The sequence below is a fragment of the Kryptolebias marmoratus genome, linkage group LG14 (genome assembly GCF_001649575.2).
Source record: "Kryptolebias marmoratus isolate JLee-2015 linkage group LG14, ASM164957v2, whole genome shotgun sequence".
In the NCBI taxonomy this organism is placed as follows: Eukaryota; Metazoa; Chordata; class Actinopteri; order Cyprinodontiformes; family Rivulidae; genus Kryptolebias; species Kryptolebias marmoratus.
Window position 1 is genome coordinate 20,879,016 of NC_051443.1, and position 12,321 is coordinate 20,891,336.

General features: G+C 41.0%; 2 protein-coding genes across 2 annotated transcripts; both read right to left on the reverse strand.

Moving 5' to 3' along the window:
- Positions 1–849: 849 nt before the first annotated feature.
- LOC108232583 (sorting nexin-18) lies at positions 850–9,401 on the reverse strand. Its single transcript, XM_017410487.3, has 4 exons — positions 8,172–9,401; positions 7,780–8,073; positions 5,776–6,158; positions 850–2,412 (listed from the first exon to the last, which is right to left on the reverse strand). The coding sequence occupies exons 1-4, from the start codon at positions 8,924–8,926 to the stop codon at positions 2,186–2,188; spliced, it is 1,659 nt and encodes a 552-aa protein (XP_017265976.1). The 5' UTR covers positions 8,927–9,401; the 3' UTR covers positions 850–2,185.
- Positions 9,402–9,709: 308 nt separating this feature from the next.
- On the reverse strand, positions 9,710–12,008 carry LOC108232707 (SOSS complex subunit C). Its single transcript, XM_017410672.3, has 4 exons — positions 11,690–12,008; positions 11,265–11,361; positions 11,089–11,176; positions 9,710–11,011 (listed from the first exon to the last, which is right to left on the reverse strand). Exons 1-4 carry the CDS (start codon positions 11,712–11,714, stop codon positions 10,913–10,915), a joined length of 309 nt encoding a protein of 102 aa, XP_017266161.1. The 5' UTR covers positions 11,715–12,008; the 3' UTR covers positions 9,710–10,912.
- Positions 12,009–12,321: the final 313 nt, after the last annotated feature.

The window sequence follows — 12,321 nt, forward strand, 5'->3', positions numbered from 1 at the left end:
ATTTTAGATGAGATTGGCATAATGTTGATTAATACAAAATAGATGCATCTTTCAAATCCTTTGTTAGATTTTTACTGATATTTTTTCCTGTTCTGTAGGAAATCCCTGAAGTACCACTGTCAAAGGCTTGTCTGTAGATTAGTTTTAGTCCTGTAGCCTCTTCTTTCATTGTCCTGTTTCCTCTTGTTTAAGGACATATTTTCCCTTTTCAGCTAATTGCTGAGGTAAAAAAAATCAACTAACCTTAAAAGAAAAACCTTGAAAGAACTTCAGAAAACCTAAGGGACTATTGTTTGTGACTAATTTAAAAGGACCACAAGAAAATTGCTCTCCTTGGAAAGAAAATATAAAGAGGTGGAACTGAAAGCTTTTCCGCAACACTAACAATATAAATAAATACAAAATGCTAATATGAAGAGCAAAATAATCTGAGTGGAGAAGAGAGAAAAAAAGGTTGCTCTAAATAATAAAGAGCTTGCTGTTTAAGTAAACTGATCTGCAGATTGTAAACTGTGGTGTCGGGTATCAGGGACACAGATGCTGCTGCCTTCACAGGAAAAGAAAAAAAAAAGAAGTCAAAGAATGCTCTTCTTTAGGAAATCTTTGACTTGACAAAAACACAAAGTACAGAGTTTAAACTTCAATTAATACCTTTGGGAACATCTAGAATTATCAATGAGAGAAAAAGTGTAGCTACCGTTTTGTAAGCAGATACATATGATCTGAAAAAGAAGTTTAAAATGTAAATAATTGTGCTATTTAAAACAGTTACTAAATCATTGAACTGCCATAAGCATTTTGTGGCCATTAAAAAGAATAATTAAATAGCAATCAAAGACAGGACACAGATCAGGTGAAGCCAGATATTATATTCAGAGAAAACCATACAACATTACATATAAAAGATCTATATATATCAATGTCAATAAAAGTCCTTTGCTCCAGTAATTACTTAAAAACCTTGTTAATGACAACAAGCAGAGGATAGTGTAAACCTTATAAAATCCACTGCCAGGAAACAAATATGGACCCACGCCTGAAAGAACCACAGAACGACTCTGTAAGTGAAAGATTTACAGCGGAAACTACTGTAACACCACTACTTTAGCTCAGTTATTTCTGGAAATGTATATATTATTAAGATATTTTTACTTTACTATCTTAGCTTGTCCAAAGAGCTTTCCTTTAAGTGAGACTTGATTGATCAGTATTCCTTTTTTTTAAACCAGTTTTTCTTGGTTCAGTGACTAAATAGTGATTAGAACAAACAGCTCCCAGTTTATTTTAGTACAACGTTATATAAAAAGCAACTTTTTCCAAAACGTACGTGGAATTTAAACATTTTTGATGCCAGCAATTATGAGAAATGCTACAACCATCTAAGACACGGAGATGAACAGACTGGGCCAATTTTAACCAACACTATTATTTCATTTTTTAATTAAAAAAAACATTGCCTTTTAAAGAATTGAAAGCTCGAATGCATCCATCAATCAGAACAATATGTCTGTACCTTGACCCTGACTTTCAACTGACATCAGATTTTCATAAATCACTGAAAAGAAACCCAAACATTTAGGCTGCACTTAAATGAAATGCTGAATTTATGCATGGTGTCAAATTATGAAAGGGTGAAACTGTTTCAGTTTGTGAGTTATAAGAGACAACACAGTCAAATTTTCAAATATCATTTTGACTAACTGGAATGAAAAGAGCAGATAACGCCCTCTTTGCCACCTTCCACAGTCACAAACATCTGCAAACGGTGCAACCAAACAATACTGAGAAGGTCATTCAAGTAAAAGCAAAGTGAAAGTATTAATAATGATCCTAAAAAGTCCATTTAATCTTGTCTTCTTGTCTTATCAAACCACTGGATCTTAAAGATGAGGAAGTTTCCTGTCCTTGTTTGCCTTGGGTTAAATATACTTCCTACATGGAGGACGTGTCGCAGTGGCATGACCCAGAAGTCATGATTCAAACTGCAGCATGTCGAAACCAGCTTTAAATACCTTACACAGAATCGCTGAGCTGTCAGATGGACACGGAGTGCAAAATGACTGCAACTGGTAAACTCATCACAGTTATTTCAGATAATCCAGCAACTTGCCCTGTGGGTTATGTTTCCTCCAGCCGCTGGTGCCAGATGGAAAAAACATCTTTTGTTTGTTCTTCTTTCAGAGGATTATTGATCATCGTCATATTTCAGCAGCGCGTCCTCTAGTTTGGCGGTAATCTTCTGGAAGAAGCTGATCTGCTGGCGGAGGTGGTGCTGCATCTGGGAGCGGAAGTCTCGCACGCGCGTGCGGTGGAAGTGCTGGATTTCTGCCAGCGTGGCACAAGATATGATGTTGCAGCGTTCGTGGAGCTCACCTTCCTGCTTCGGACAGTCTTTCACCTTGGTCAGTGCGCCTGTTAAAAGATGGTGAAATAATCATTTTAAAAAACCAAAACAACTATATTTCTATTTCAGTGCTAAAAACAACAACAAAAAAATGATCATTTCTTTACATTTATGATGATGCAAAATATCAAAGTTCAATGATATTTATCCAGAGAAGCTGGTTTGAGCGGAGGGGAAATGACCTAATCATTCAAAAAACTGCAATGTTTTTCTTGCTCCAATAAAATATTTTACCATTTTAATCTCTAATTTGTTGTGTTCAGATGTACTACATTTGGTACTTTTGGTTTTTGTTTAAAAAAAAAACAAAAAAACTCAACGTCCTGTACTGTTGTCTGTTACAGATTTAACAACTATTTGCATTGCATGTTGGTACTGCAGCAAAAAATATGCTGCATCTTTTTAAGTTAAATGTATTGCAAACAATTTATTGAGTATCAGCTTCTTAAATAAGTGTCTGTTTCATAGTGGAATAATTTACCCACTTCCCCATATCACTTTGAATTAAGGGCCAAGGTGTTGGGTTAGGGGTAACACTAGGAATTGGGATTCGGCCTCACACTCAGTTACAAACAGCCATACAGAGCTACACTTTTTATAAAGAAAAAAAAAAACTAATTCTGAGGTTTCCAAACTGAAAAGCCTCTTCAAATCAGCTACGCCTTAAAATCCTGTTCGTAAATACAAACCAGAAAAGGTACTGAGGCTACAGAAACAACTGCCACTTTAGGTATACAGAAAGCAGATGGCATGTGTTACTGGTCTCAGAGCTGAGAGGATGAGAACCACCATCCTGGTCTGCCACTCCAAAGGCACTGTGCAGCTACTAACCAAGACAGGGAACCTTTTTTGTGGATTTCCATGACAGTATTTTCTATTATTTGACTTCCCTAGAATAGTTCTGTATGATTCACAGTTTGCCTAGAAAACCTAACATTTTTGTCAATGAGAACTCTAGTGGCCTGCTTTGGAAGGACAAACAGCATTCACTAAGAGGACTTCAGCGTGACTTCAGTTTGACTTAGTGGGTGTGACTTGTTAACCCTAAAAATGAGCTGGCTGTTGGATTTTTCCAGACGTCTTTTCTTTGACATTGCCCAACACCCCAGACATGTCTCATAATGTTTAATGTGACTCAACTTTTAGAGGGGGGAAGTGGTAACGTTTGAACAGGCCTGACTCATAAAAAAGGGGATGAAATAGAAGTCGAAGTAAAGCACTGACATGGCACCGTGTGAAGGAAATGATGAGCAAGCCGGTCCTGGTTCACAAACACACAATCTTTTTTTTTCTGTTTCCTTATTATTTCTAAAAAAAAACCCCAAAAAACTGTTGCACCGATCACACAGGACTTCCTCAAGGCGATTACAGCGCTGTAATTTGAACTTTTGTACCGCTGTTCTGGTGGGAAACATTTACCAGATGGAAGGAGGAAAGAAAAGGGAAGAAAAGGAGGAGGAGGAGGAGGGGAACCTAATCCAAAGCCTACATTCCTGCAGTTCAGGGGCAACATGGGGCAAGGAGCCCAGGAATCTCAACTCATTCAAATCAGATGTAACTTTTACATCTTAGACACCAAACTAAGACTGCTGATATTTTAACAAGACATTTAGGACAACAAAGAAGCCTCCCTTTAGGTTAGTTCGCCCACTTTTTAAAACTCTAGTGATACATTATTTTCAAGTCTAGCTGCAATTGGAAAAATGTCTTAGCTCCATATCACAAGGTCAACTATAGTATCTGTGGAATGCAGAGTTACTGAGAAAAGCGTGAAGGTTGTCTTTAAAAAAAAAATGCTATGCTGAATCAGTGTGTGTAATCAAATTATTGTTTTTCCAAATTCTTCTCCAAGTTGGCTGTTGTGGAAAGTGAGACTGCACTAGCAATCTTTTGTCAAATGTACTCATTTCCCCATCCAGACAACAGCGTAGACCATCCATCAGGGCAATGAGGTCATGGGTGTTACTCAGCTGACACACTCAAGAAGCAGGTTTCCTATGACGGCAGCAAGAAAACACTCCGTAACCCTGTACAGAGGGGGTTTATCTGGAATGATAATGCTGATGATATGCAGGGGGAATTTTGCACTAATTATTTGCACACTTTTCCACAACTGTTCATCGGTTCTTCAAAAGTAAAACTGTGTTTCACAAAGACATTGGATAAATGTTGCTACCAACTAGCCACCATGTTTTAGACCTTTTCCTTTTTTTTCCCAGATTTTATGTTTTTGGAATTACAAAGTACAACAAATTTTCCACAACACCACGCTCCGCAGACACGCTAATAATAGCTTGTGTTTGCACAATAAAGGAATCTGTTTGCATATTTAGGCCTCTCTGGAGGATATTAAACCTGTTGTTTGCAAATAAAATGCATTGCTTGGCAATCAAATCAGACAGTGATGTAAAGTCCCTCAGAAGGATGTTTTTTTTTTTTTTATTGAGGCCGTCTCCATAGTTTGGAGCTGTGATTGTATCATGTGAAGAAAGCTGAGCGGACTATAGAAACAGTGCCTCTCGCTTTGGCAAACAACTGGCCTTTGCATGCCAGCAGCAAGTCCCCCCTCCTCCCAACCTGTGAGGAACTAACAAGCTGATTCCTCTGGAAATGCTTTGTAAATGCCCGTGTGCGTGTATGTGGCTGTGTGTTCCCCTGTGTGTTGTTTTAGTGAGGCTCAGAACCCGTCTCAGAGTGACCCAGGGGTTTCAGTTTTCTACCCAGATTTGTGCTGTAGTTGTGTAATTGGAAACAGATGCTGCTCTTGGTATGGAAACAGTCAAATCTGTCTTGGCCTGCTTTTTTTTTTTCTTTCTTTTTATATTGACATGATTTATAGACAGGGAAACTAAAGATTGGATGCCTGCAAGATGCATCGTTAATTATTTTTGATGCAAGTGAAAAAATGAAGAAAGCTGGTAGTCTTTTGTATTTAAAGAATTTACAGCCTGCAGCATGGAAACTACAAATCTGTGGCCTCCAGTGAATGAGCAGAGAAGGACACTCGCCTGTCTATTTTTTCTTGAAGGCTTACTGGAGACTTAATTGTGCAGTTGCTGAATCAGAATTAACAGTATTGTTTTTCTGTTTTTTTATTTTTTTGTACATGATTGCAATCTAACAACCTCTGCAGACTTTGTCCTATTGTAGTGTTTGCTCCTTTTACCTAGATTTGAGCTTAGCTTCTTTTAACCTCAAGAACTCTTTTTCAGCCATCTCAGCAGATTTCAGCAGTGATTCACCACACAGCAGTTTCACAGAAAATACAATGAAACTATACTGGAGCTTATTAATAGTTAGAATGAGTTTAAATGTATGATTCAGCCATTGACCACAGAAGCTTTGCATCTGAATCTCACACAAGCGCTTACCTTTCTGTACATGAACAATGTCAGGAAAATTGGCCAGGTGCCCTTTATAAAGATCCAGCAGATCAGAAATAGGTTCCAGGTCCTGACGTGGCTGCTCGGCAAAATACTCTCCTATGGCCTCGTACGACTCGCCGGTGTAGGCGATGGCTCTGTTCAGGCCTGCCGAGTACGCCTGCTGGTCCAGCTCAAACGCCTGTCCGAGAAGTCTGAAGGACTGCCCAACCTTCTGGTACTCCTTCTTGAAGCCCGTCATCTGTTTGCGTGAAAACTCGCCGATGGTGGTGTTCATGACGACAATGTTCTCGTCCATTCGCTTGGTAAAGGTTTTAAAGCCTTCGATTTTGTTCTCGACTTCCTGGAGGTCCAGAGGAACGGCGGGTGTGCTGTGGAAGAAAGGAGAGGGGGAAAGGCAATTGTTTCAGTCCTCCTGGCTTTATTTTTAGCCATTTACAGCAACTTAATCGTATTGGTGGGAAGCTTACTCACGCTCAGCGAAGAGCCCTTGTTTTTTAGTTTTTATTTTAATTAAATGCTTTAGTGTTGTTTTCAGTATGTAGGACAGTGATCTCCAATCCTGGTCCTCGAGGGCCACTATCCTGCATGTTTTCCTTGTTTCTCTGCTCCAACACACCTGATTCAGGGGTTAAATTACCTCTTCATGTTCTGCAGAAGCCTGTTAATCACCCATTGATTCAAATCAGGTGTGTTGGAGCAGAGAAACAAGTGAAACATGCAAAGATAGTGGCACTGGAGGACCAGGACTGGAGATCACTGATCAACATGTGCTTCTATGTTCTATGAACAGTATTTTTTCATTTTGCATGCAAATGGTAAAGGAATAAAATTCTAAATCCATGTGGGACACTTTATGTTACAATTTTGATGAACATTTAGTATTTTCAATTGTTTTTTTTATTATTAAAATTAGCACCAAAACTATAGAGTTGCAAATGTTTTTGGTAAAGCCCTTTAGAGAACCTTTACCCACATGTACAACTGGCACACTATCCCTTCTGCAATAAGATTCTCTTCGGTTTTTAGGGTACCCACTGTGGCAGATCCTACAATAGTAACATCCCGAACTGAGATCACCAGGCTACGGTCTCGTGGCATCTATTTCAGACTCTGACTGCCTATCAGACTAGCCTACTCATCAAAAATTTAACTAAAGCCACTTTGAGACATGCACTGCTTTCCAACCATCAGAAGGCAGCCGAACGGGCTGGTGTCATGTTTGAATTACCTCCCATGACCCCTGGCATGTTTTTTTTTTTCTGGAAATTTTGTTTGCAGCAGTCAGATTAGACTGGACCCTTGTGTATTTAACAAGTCACTGTTGCCATGGCACGAGGCTGCTGTTTAATAGACGCAATAAGCGCAGCAGCAGAGAATCACTTCACCTCCTAAAGAAACCTTAATTTTGTTTAACACAACGAGGGATGTTAGCCCGACATATTTTGTCTCTTCAACAAGGACTTTCCAAGTATTCAGGGTCCTTAGAGAAAGTAAAAGATTCTAGCTCACACAAAGTGCATAAAAACTAACTTTACTGGTTTTAAAAGATATTACGAAGATCTTTAAGTTACCGATAAGGGTGTATCTGTTCTCCATTTCTTGAATCGCTATACAGCCCAAAAACAATGACCTAGAACTTATAATATGAGACACAGGAATGTGGGTTTGTCAAGCTAAGAAGGCAAGCGTAGTTGTGAATAATAATAATAAACAGTAATCGTAGATGTAGTTGCCTTTCGTTGGCTTTTGCCTTTTCTTGCTGGTGCTTATCTATGATTCTTTATGCTGCTGATAAAATAGCAGCCATGATGATAAGCTTCTTACCAGAACGAGTGCCACAACAAAATCAGAGATGCAGTGTGGTACTGTTCATCCACATATACGAAGAGCAATAATTCATCTAGAAGTCAAAGTGTCTGCGTTTTACAAACATGTGATGAAACCACAGTCGCCCAGGACTCCAGCTCTTCCGCAGGGATGAGCTCCTACCTGATGGTGAGGAAGAAGTTGGCTCCGACCAGATCGTCCCGCTCTGCCTTCCTCTTGCCCATCTTCCAGGCCTTCTCGTCCGCCCCGCACGTCAAGAAATGCTGGAAGACATCGCAGTGGGCCAGCACCGGGTGGCTGGTCATGTGGTTCATCCACCAGATCAGACCCTTCCTCCTCTTGGAGATGAAGTCCTCCTCGAAGCGGCCCGTGGCCTGCTTCTCCGGCAGGTGGGGCACCGAGATGACAGGGAAGCGCTCCACAAGCCGGGCGTAGAGCCAGTCGAAATGTTTGTACCTGCAGGGAGGATGGCAGTGGAGACGGGTGCGAGGATTTACAGGGACAGTTTGGAGCTGTGAAGGTGGAGAAGAAGAGAAAGAGGAAAGAATCTGTACCTGCGGTTAACTTGGACGTTGGTGTGCGTCGGCGTGAGGCCGTAGGACATGTAGCTCTTCATCCCTTTGAACTTGGTCTGCTTGGTGGGGTCATCGATGGTGCACGTGAAGGGATAGGGGTCCTCCTGCCACTCCGGCCAGTGCTTCCCCATCACCACAACGATCTTGTCCCCGTCCTTCACAAACGCCGAGGCCTCCCCGAGCAGGAAGGCCTCCCCGCCGGACTTGACGAAGGTGGAGAACCTGTTGAGGTTTCTTCCGACCGTGGCCGAGCTCTTGGCCTGCTGCTGGCTGCTCCTGCGGCTCGGCAAGGAGGTGGTGACCGGGTACATGGGAGGCGTGGTGCTGAAACCCTGGGGCCCGTGTGCAGGAGTGGAGCCGTCATCCCAGTCGTCGTCCCAGTCGTCGTCGCTGCCCTGGCTGGTGTTGAAGATGCTTCCTCCGCCACTACCAACCTTAAATCCCCTGTGAGACGGCGAGTCCGAGGACGTGTGCGAGGTGTGGGCCGGGGACTGGGCTGCTATGGCTTTGGGTGAGGAGAGGCCGTTGTTGCTGGCGCTGGAGCTGATGTGGTCCTTGATGAGCTCAACATAAGAGGCAGGAAACAGGCCAACCTCTCCTCTGGTGTTCTCCCCCTCCAGCCAGCCCTCCAGCTCCTCCTCAGTGAACACAGTCACCAACTCGTTCTCTGCTATGGAGATCTCCCCTGGGTTCTCCCCGTGGAAATCATACAATACTCTTGCTTTCAGGGCCATTGTTTCAAAATGTGCTGATTGTTTGTGGGGCTTGGATCCCTTGTTTTTTATCTTTTTTTCACTGCAAAGTTTCCTGAAGAACTTTCAGGCAAGATCCCAACGCTTAATTTGCATGAAACCCTACAGAGCCGCAGCCGCAACAGTTCAGCTTTCAGCGGGAGCCCAAATCAGACCAGCTCGTGTCCGCGAAGTGTGCGCAGAACCGGACAAGGAGAAGCGAACAGCCTCGTACCCGACACCCACCTCCTCTCTGTCTCAGCTCCCTTCGACGCGGCTCAAATATCATCTGTTCCCATGCGAAGAACTCCAAGACGGACGAAGTGAGGAAGAAGAAAAAAAAAAAGGCAAACTATGTTTTTTTCCCCAACCGAGCAAGGGCATCGGTTTAATTTGTTTAAGCTGACGAACTTGTGGCGGCTGTTAAAAGTCAGGGAGAAGTTCTTCCTCCTCCTCCTCCTCCTCATTCTCCTCCTCCTCCTCCGGGATGCTGGATCGGTTCAACACGTCTGTAAGTGAGGGTGGAGCCAGGCGCGAGCTCAGGAGCGGCATCAAGAGTCGTGGCTGTGACGTCATCGACACGTCTCGACAACTGTTGGTTCCAATTTTTGCTCTTCTTCGGTGAATTTGATCAAAAGTATGTTGTTTATTTGTTTTATAAAGCAGCAAATAGTCAATATGATTGACTAGGTTCCTGCAGGTTTTTTAATTAATTCCAAACTTTTCCAGATTTTTCCTTCAGTCTTTTAGGGGAATCTTCAACATTTTCATACAAACAAAATGATGCACAGTGGTCAGAGTTTCTTTATTTGATTTCTATGCTCCACAAAACTCATTCACCACTAATAGTTTAACAAGCCACTTTTTTTTTTTTTACAAAGACTGGCTGCAAGAAATAACATTTCACTAGAAGTGAAGTGATACACATACCCAAACCCTAGAGAGAGAGAGAGAGAAAAAAAAAAACAGCATGATGCTACCACTACCATGCTTCACTGCAGAGATGATGTTCACAGCATGAGAGGTGGTAGATTCATATAACATTCCCACACCTGTCCAATGAAATGTAGATAAAAAAAACAACAACTTTGTTTTATAGTTAAGCTGGTTCCAGTAACATCTTTGAATGGTCTTCTAAAGCGTTGGTAAACTGTTTATTATTTGGGAAACATCTTTTTAGGTATAACCCTGTAAAATCAAAACAAGTTCTTGCAGGTTCTCTTAGTTCAGTCCAAAACTTGTGCAATAAGTATAATATAAAACTTGTTGTTGCAAGTAGATATTTTCCAATGTCTTGAACATATTCTCATTCTCAAACTAAAAATCCCAATTAAACAGCCAGTGAACTTGCCACCATCTCCGTTCCTGTTTGTTAATGATTGGATTTTATTTTATTTATTTTTTTACAAATCCTCACTGTGCACTTCTCGTTCTGTCCACCAGAGGTCACTGTTACCGCGCCCAATCACAGTAAATTTCATAAATTGGCATTCATTAGTATAGCTGAACATTTCTATAAATAAATATGCATAACATTTCGAGTTAGTACTGACTTTAGACACTCAAGTATCTGTACTCTACCACAAAAAATACATTTTTTGGTGATGTTTCACCTTTAAAGAAGACTTAAACGCACAGATAAACAAAAAACATCCAAAAATATTAAATGAATTTCTTAAAAGTAACCATTTTATTAGCCAGAGATAAAGAAGTGAAAACTTGACAGGATGTGCATCAAACTGTGTGGTTGGTGTAATGATAGACAACAGAGCAAGACAGCTTTTACTGTGTTTTTTACTGTGTTTTACTGAGGTTTTTGTCTTCTGACTTTCTTAAACTTAGCAATCAGCTTGTTTGTCTGCAGAATTCATGACAGACAGAAAGTTTTTTATAAGATGAAAAACATTTAAAAAGACACACAAAGTCACACCCATGGCTCCAGTCTCACATCATAAGTCCAACAAAAAGGGGAGAGCAGGGAGCCGCACGTCAAGACTCGGGCTCCAGGCGTGGAAGGACAGGAAGGATGAGGTTCCCAAACGAGGAGTCCTGAGTGATGAAGAAGCCTGACGAATGAGAATGCGCATGCTGAAAAGAGAAGATGTGAAACACTATTTCAGACCGAATAGTTAAGGAGTTGCACTTTAGGTGGTTCTGTGTCTTACCTGCAAAGCAGCTTTCTGCTGAGCAGCAATGTGCTGCAGCTCTGCGCTGTCTCGAAAGTCCTTCATGCTCCGTCTGGACAGCGGGATACTACAGGACAGACAGACAGCTATTAAACACAACAAAAGAGCATAAAAATATCTATTCAGTAATAATAACAATATGCAACTAGCCTTACCTGGCACCAGGAGTGTTTATGGACTGGTTCTGGATCAGCCGGTCCTTCTCCTTCTGCAGTTCAACCAAGATCGCTGCCCGTGCGTTGTTTGAGAAGGCTGATTAATGTGAACAAGAAGAAAACAGAAACTGAGGGTGTCTGGATGACTCTAACTATAAAAACTGTGATCATAACTAATTATAAATAAACAGAAAACTGATTTTATGATAGAGTGCTGGATGAGAGCTTTACTACTAAAACATTAAAAAAAAATCTAAATTCTTTGGGAGTTGTAAGACATGTTTTATTTCATGTTTTACACAGCTCCAGTTGTGAAGAACCAAAAGGAGTTCAATCAGGGAGAGGGGTTCGGTGTTTGTAGTTCCGTCCCTGAAAACAAAGAAATTACATTAACAAAAATGTTGGACCAAAATGTAAAACGGTACCTTGTCCTGGACGATTAGCAGCCATGAGAGTGAAGGTTGGGGACGCTCGGGTGGAGCTGACAAGCTTCAAAACAAATATATGATGGAAAAACGTTCGTCTCTTTCCCTGTTAAATTGCAACCATAGATTAACAGATCAGGTGACAACGGTAGAGTAGTCCTCGACTGTGAGAGTTGAACAAAATTAAATAACCCAATATTTGTTCGTAGTATACTCTTTCACGGAAGCTAAGTGTTTAAAATAACAACAAACTTCCCTGCTGTGTTCATTTAGTCTGTCGCGATTAAGCCATAAAGAGGTTTTTTTAGATGGGTGTGAAGTAAAAGTGAGGTCTCACTCTGCTGTTGTTTCCGTTACTCAAAAGGTCAGCATGGGCAGCACCATAGACATGTCTGTGGGGGCAGCACAAGAAAATTAGTAGATTAGCAAATGCGTACAAGCAACAATAATAATCCCTAGCAAAAACTCGCTTTAAAATAATCCATAAATTTGGGTTTCACAATATGTTAACAATGAATGCATGTCTAACTCAAGTGGTGTTTTTTATATATTTTATCAATTCTTATGTATATTTTTTATAATGATGTCAGCTACAGTGTCTATTATTTGGACCATGGTTTGATTGATTGATT

Excerpts from the sequence above, each read along its gene's own strand:
- LOC108232707 (XM_017410672.3), bottom strand. The coding sequence starts at position 11,714 with ATGGCTGCTAATCGTCCAGGACAAG. Across the intron at positions 11,362-11,689 it reads TGCTAATCGTCCAGGACAAG|CCTTCTCAAACAACGCACGG; the intron begins GTACCGTTTTAC and ends CACATTAATCAG. Across the intron at positions 11,177-11,264 it reads ATAAACACTCCTGGTGCCAG|TATCCCGCTGTCCAGACGGA; the intron begins GTAAGGCTAGTT and ends TCTGTCCTGTAG.
- LOC108232583 (XM_017410487.3), bottom strand. The coding sequence starts at position 8,926 with ATGGCCCTGAAAGCAAGAGTATTGTATGATTTCCACGGGGAGAACCCA. Across the intron at positions 6,159-7,779 it reads AACTTCTTCCTCACCATCAG|CACACCCGCCGTTCCTCTGG; the intron begins GTAGGAGCTCAT and ends TTTCTTCCACAG. Across the intron at positions 2,413-5,775 it reads CATTGTTCATGTACAGAAAG|GCGCACTGACCAAGGTGAAA; the intron begins GTAAGCGCTTGT and ends ATCTTTTAACAG.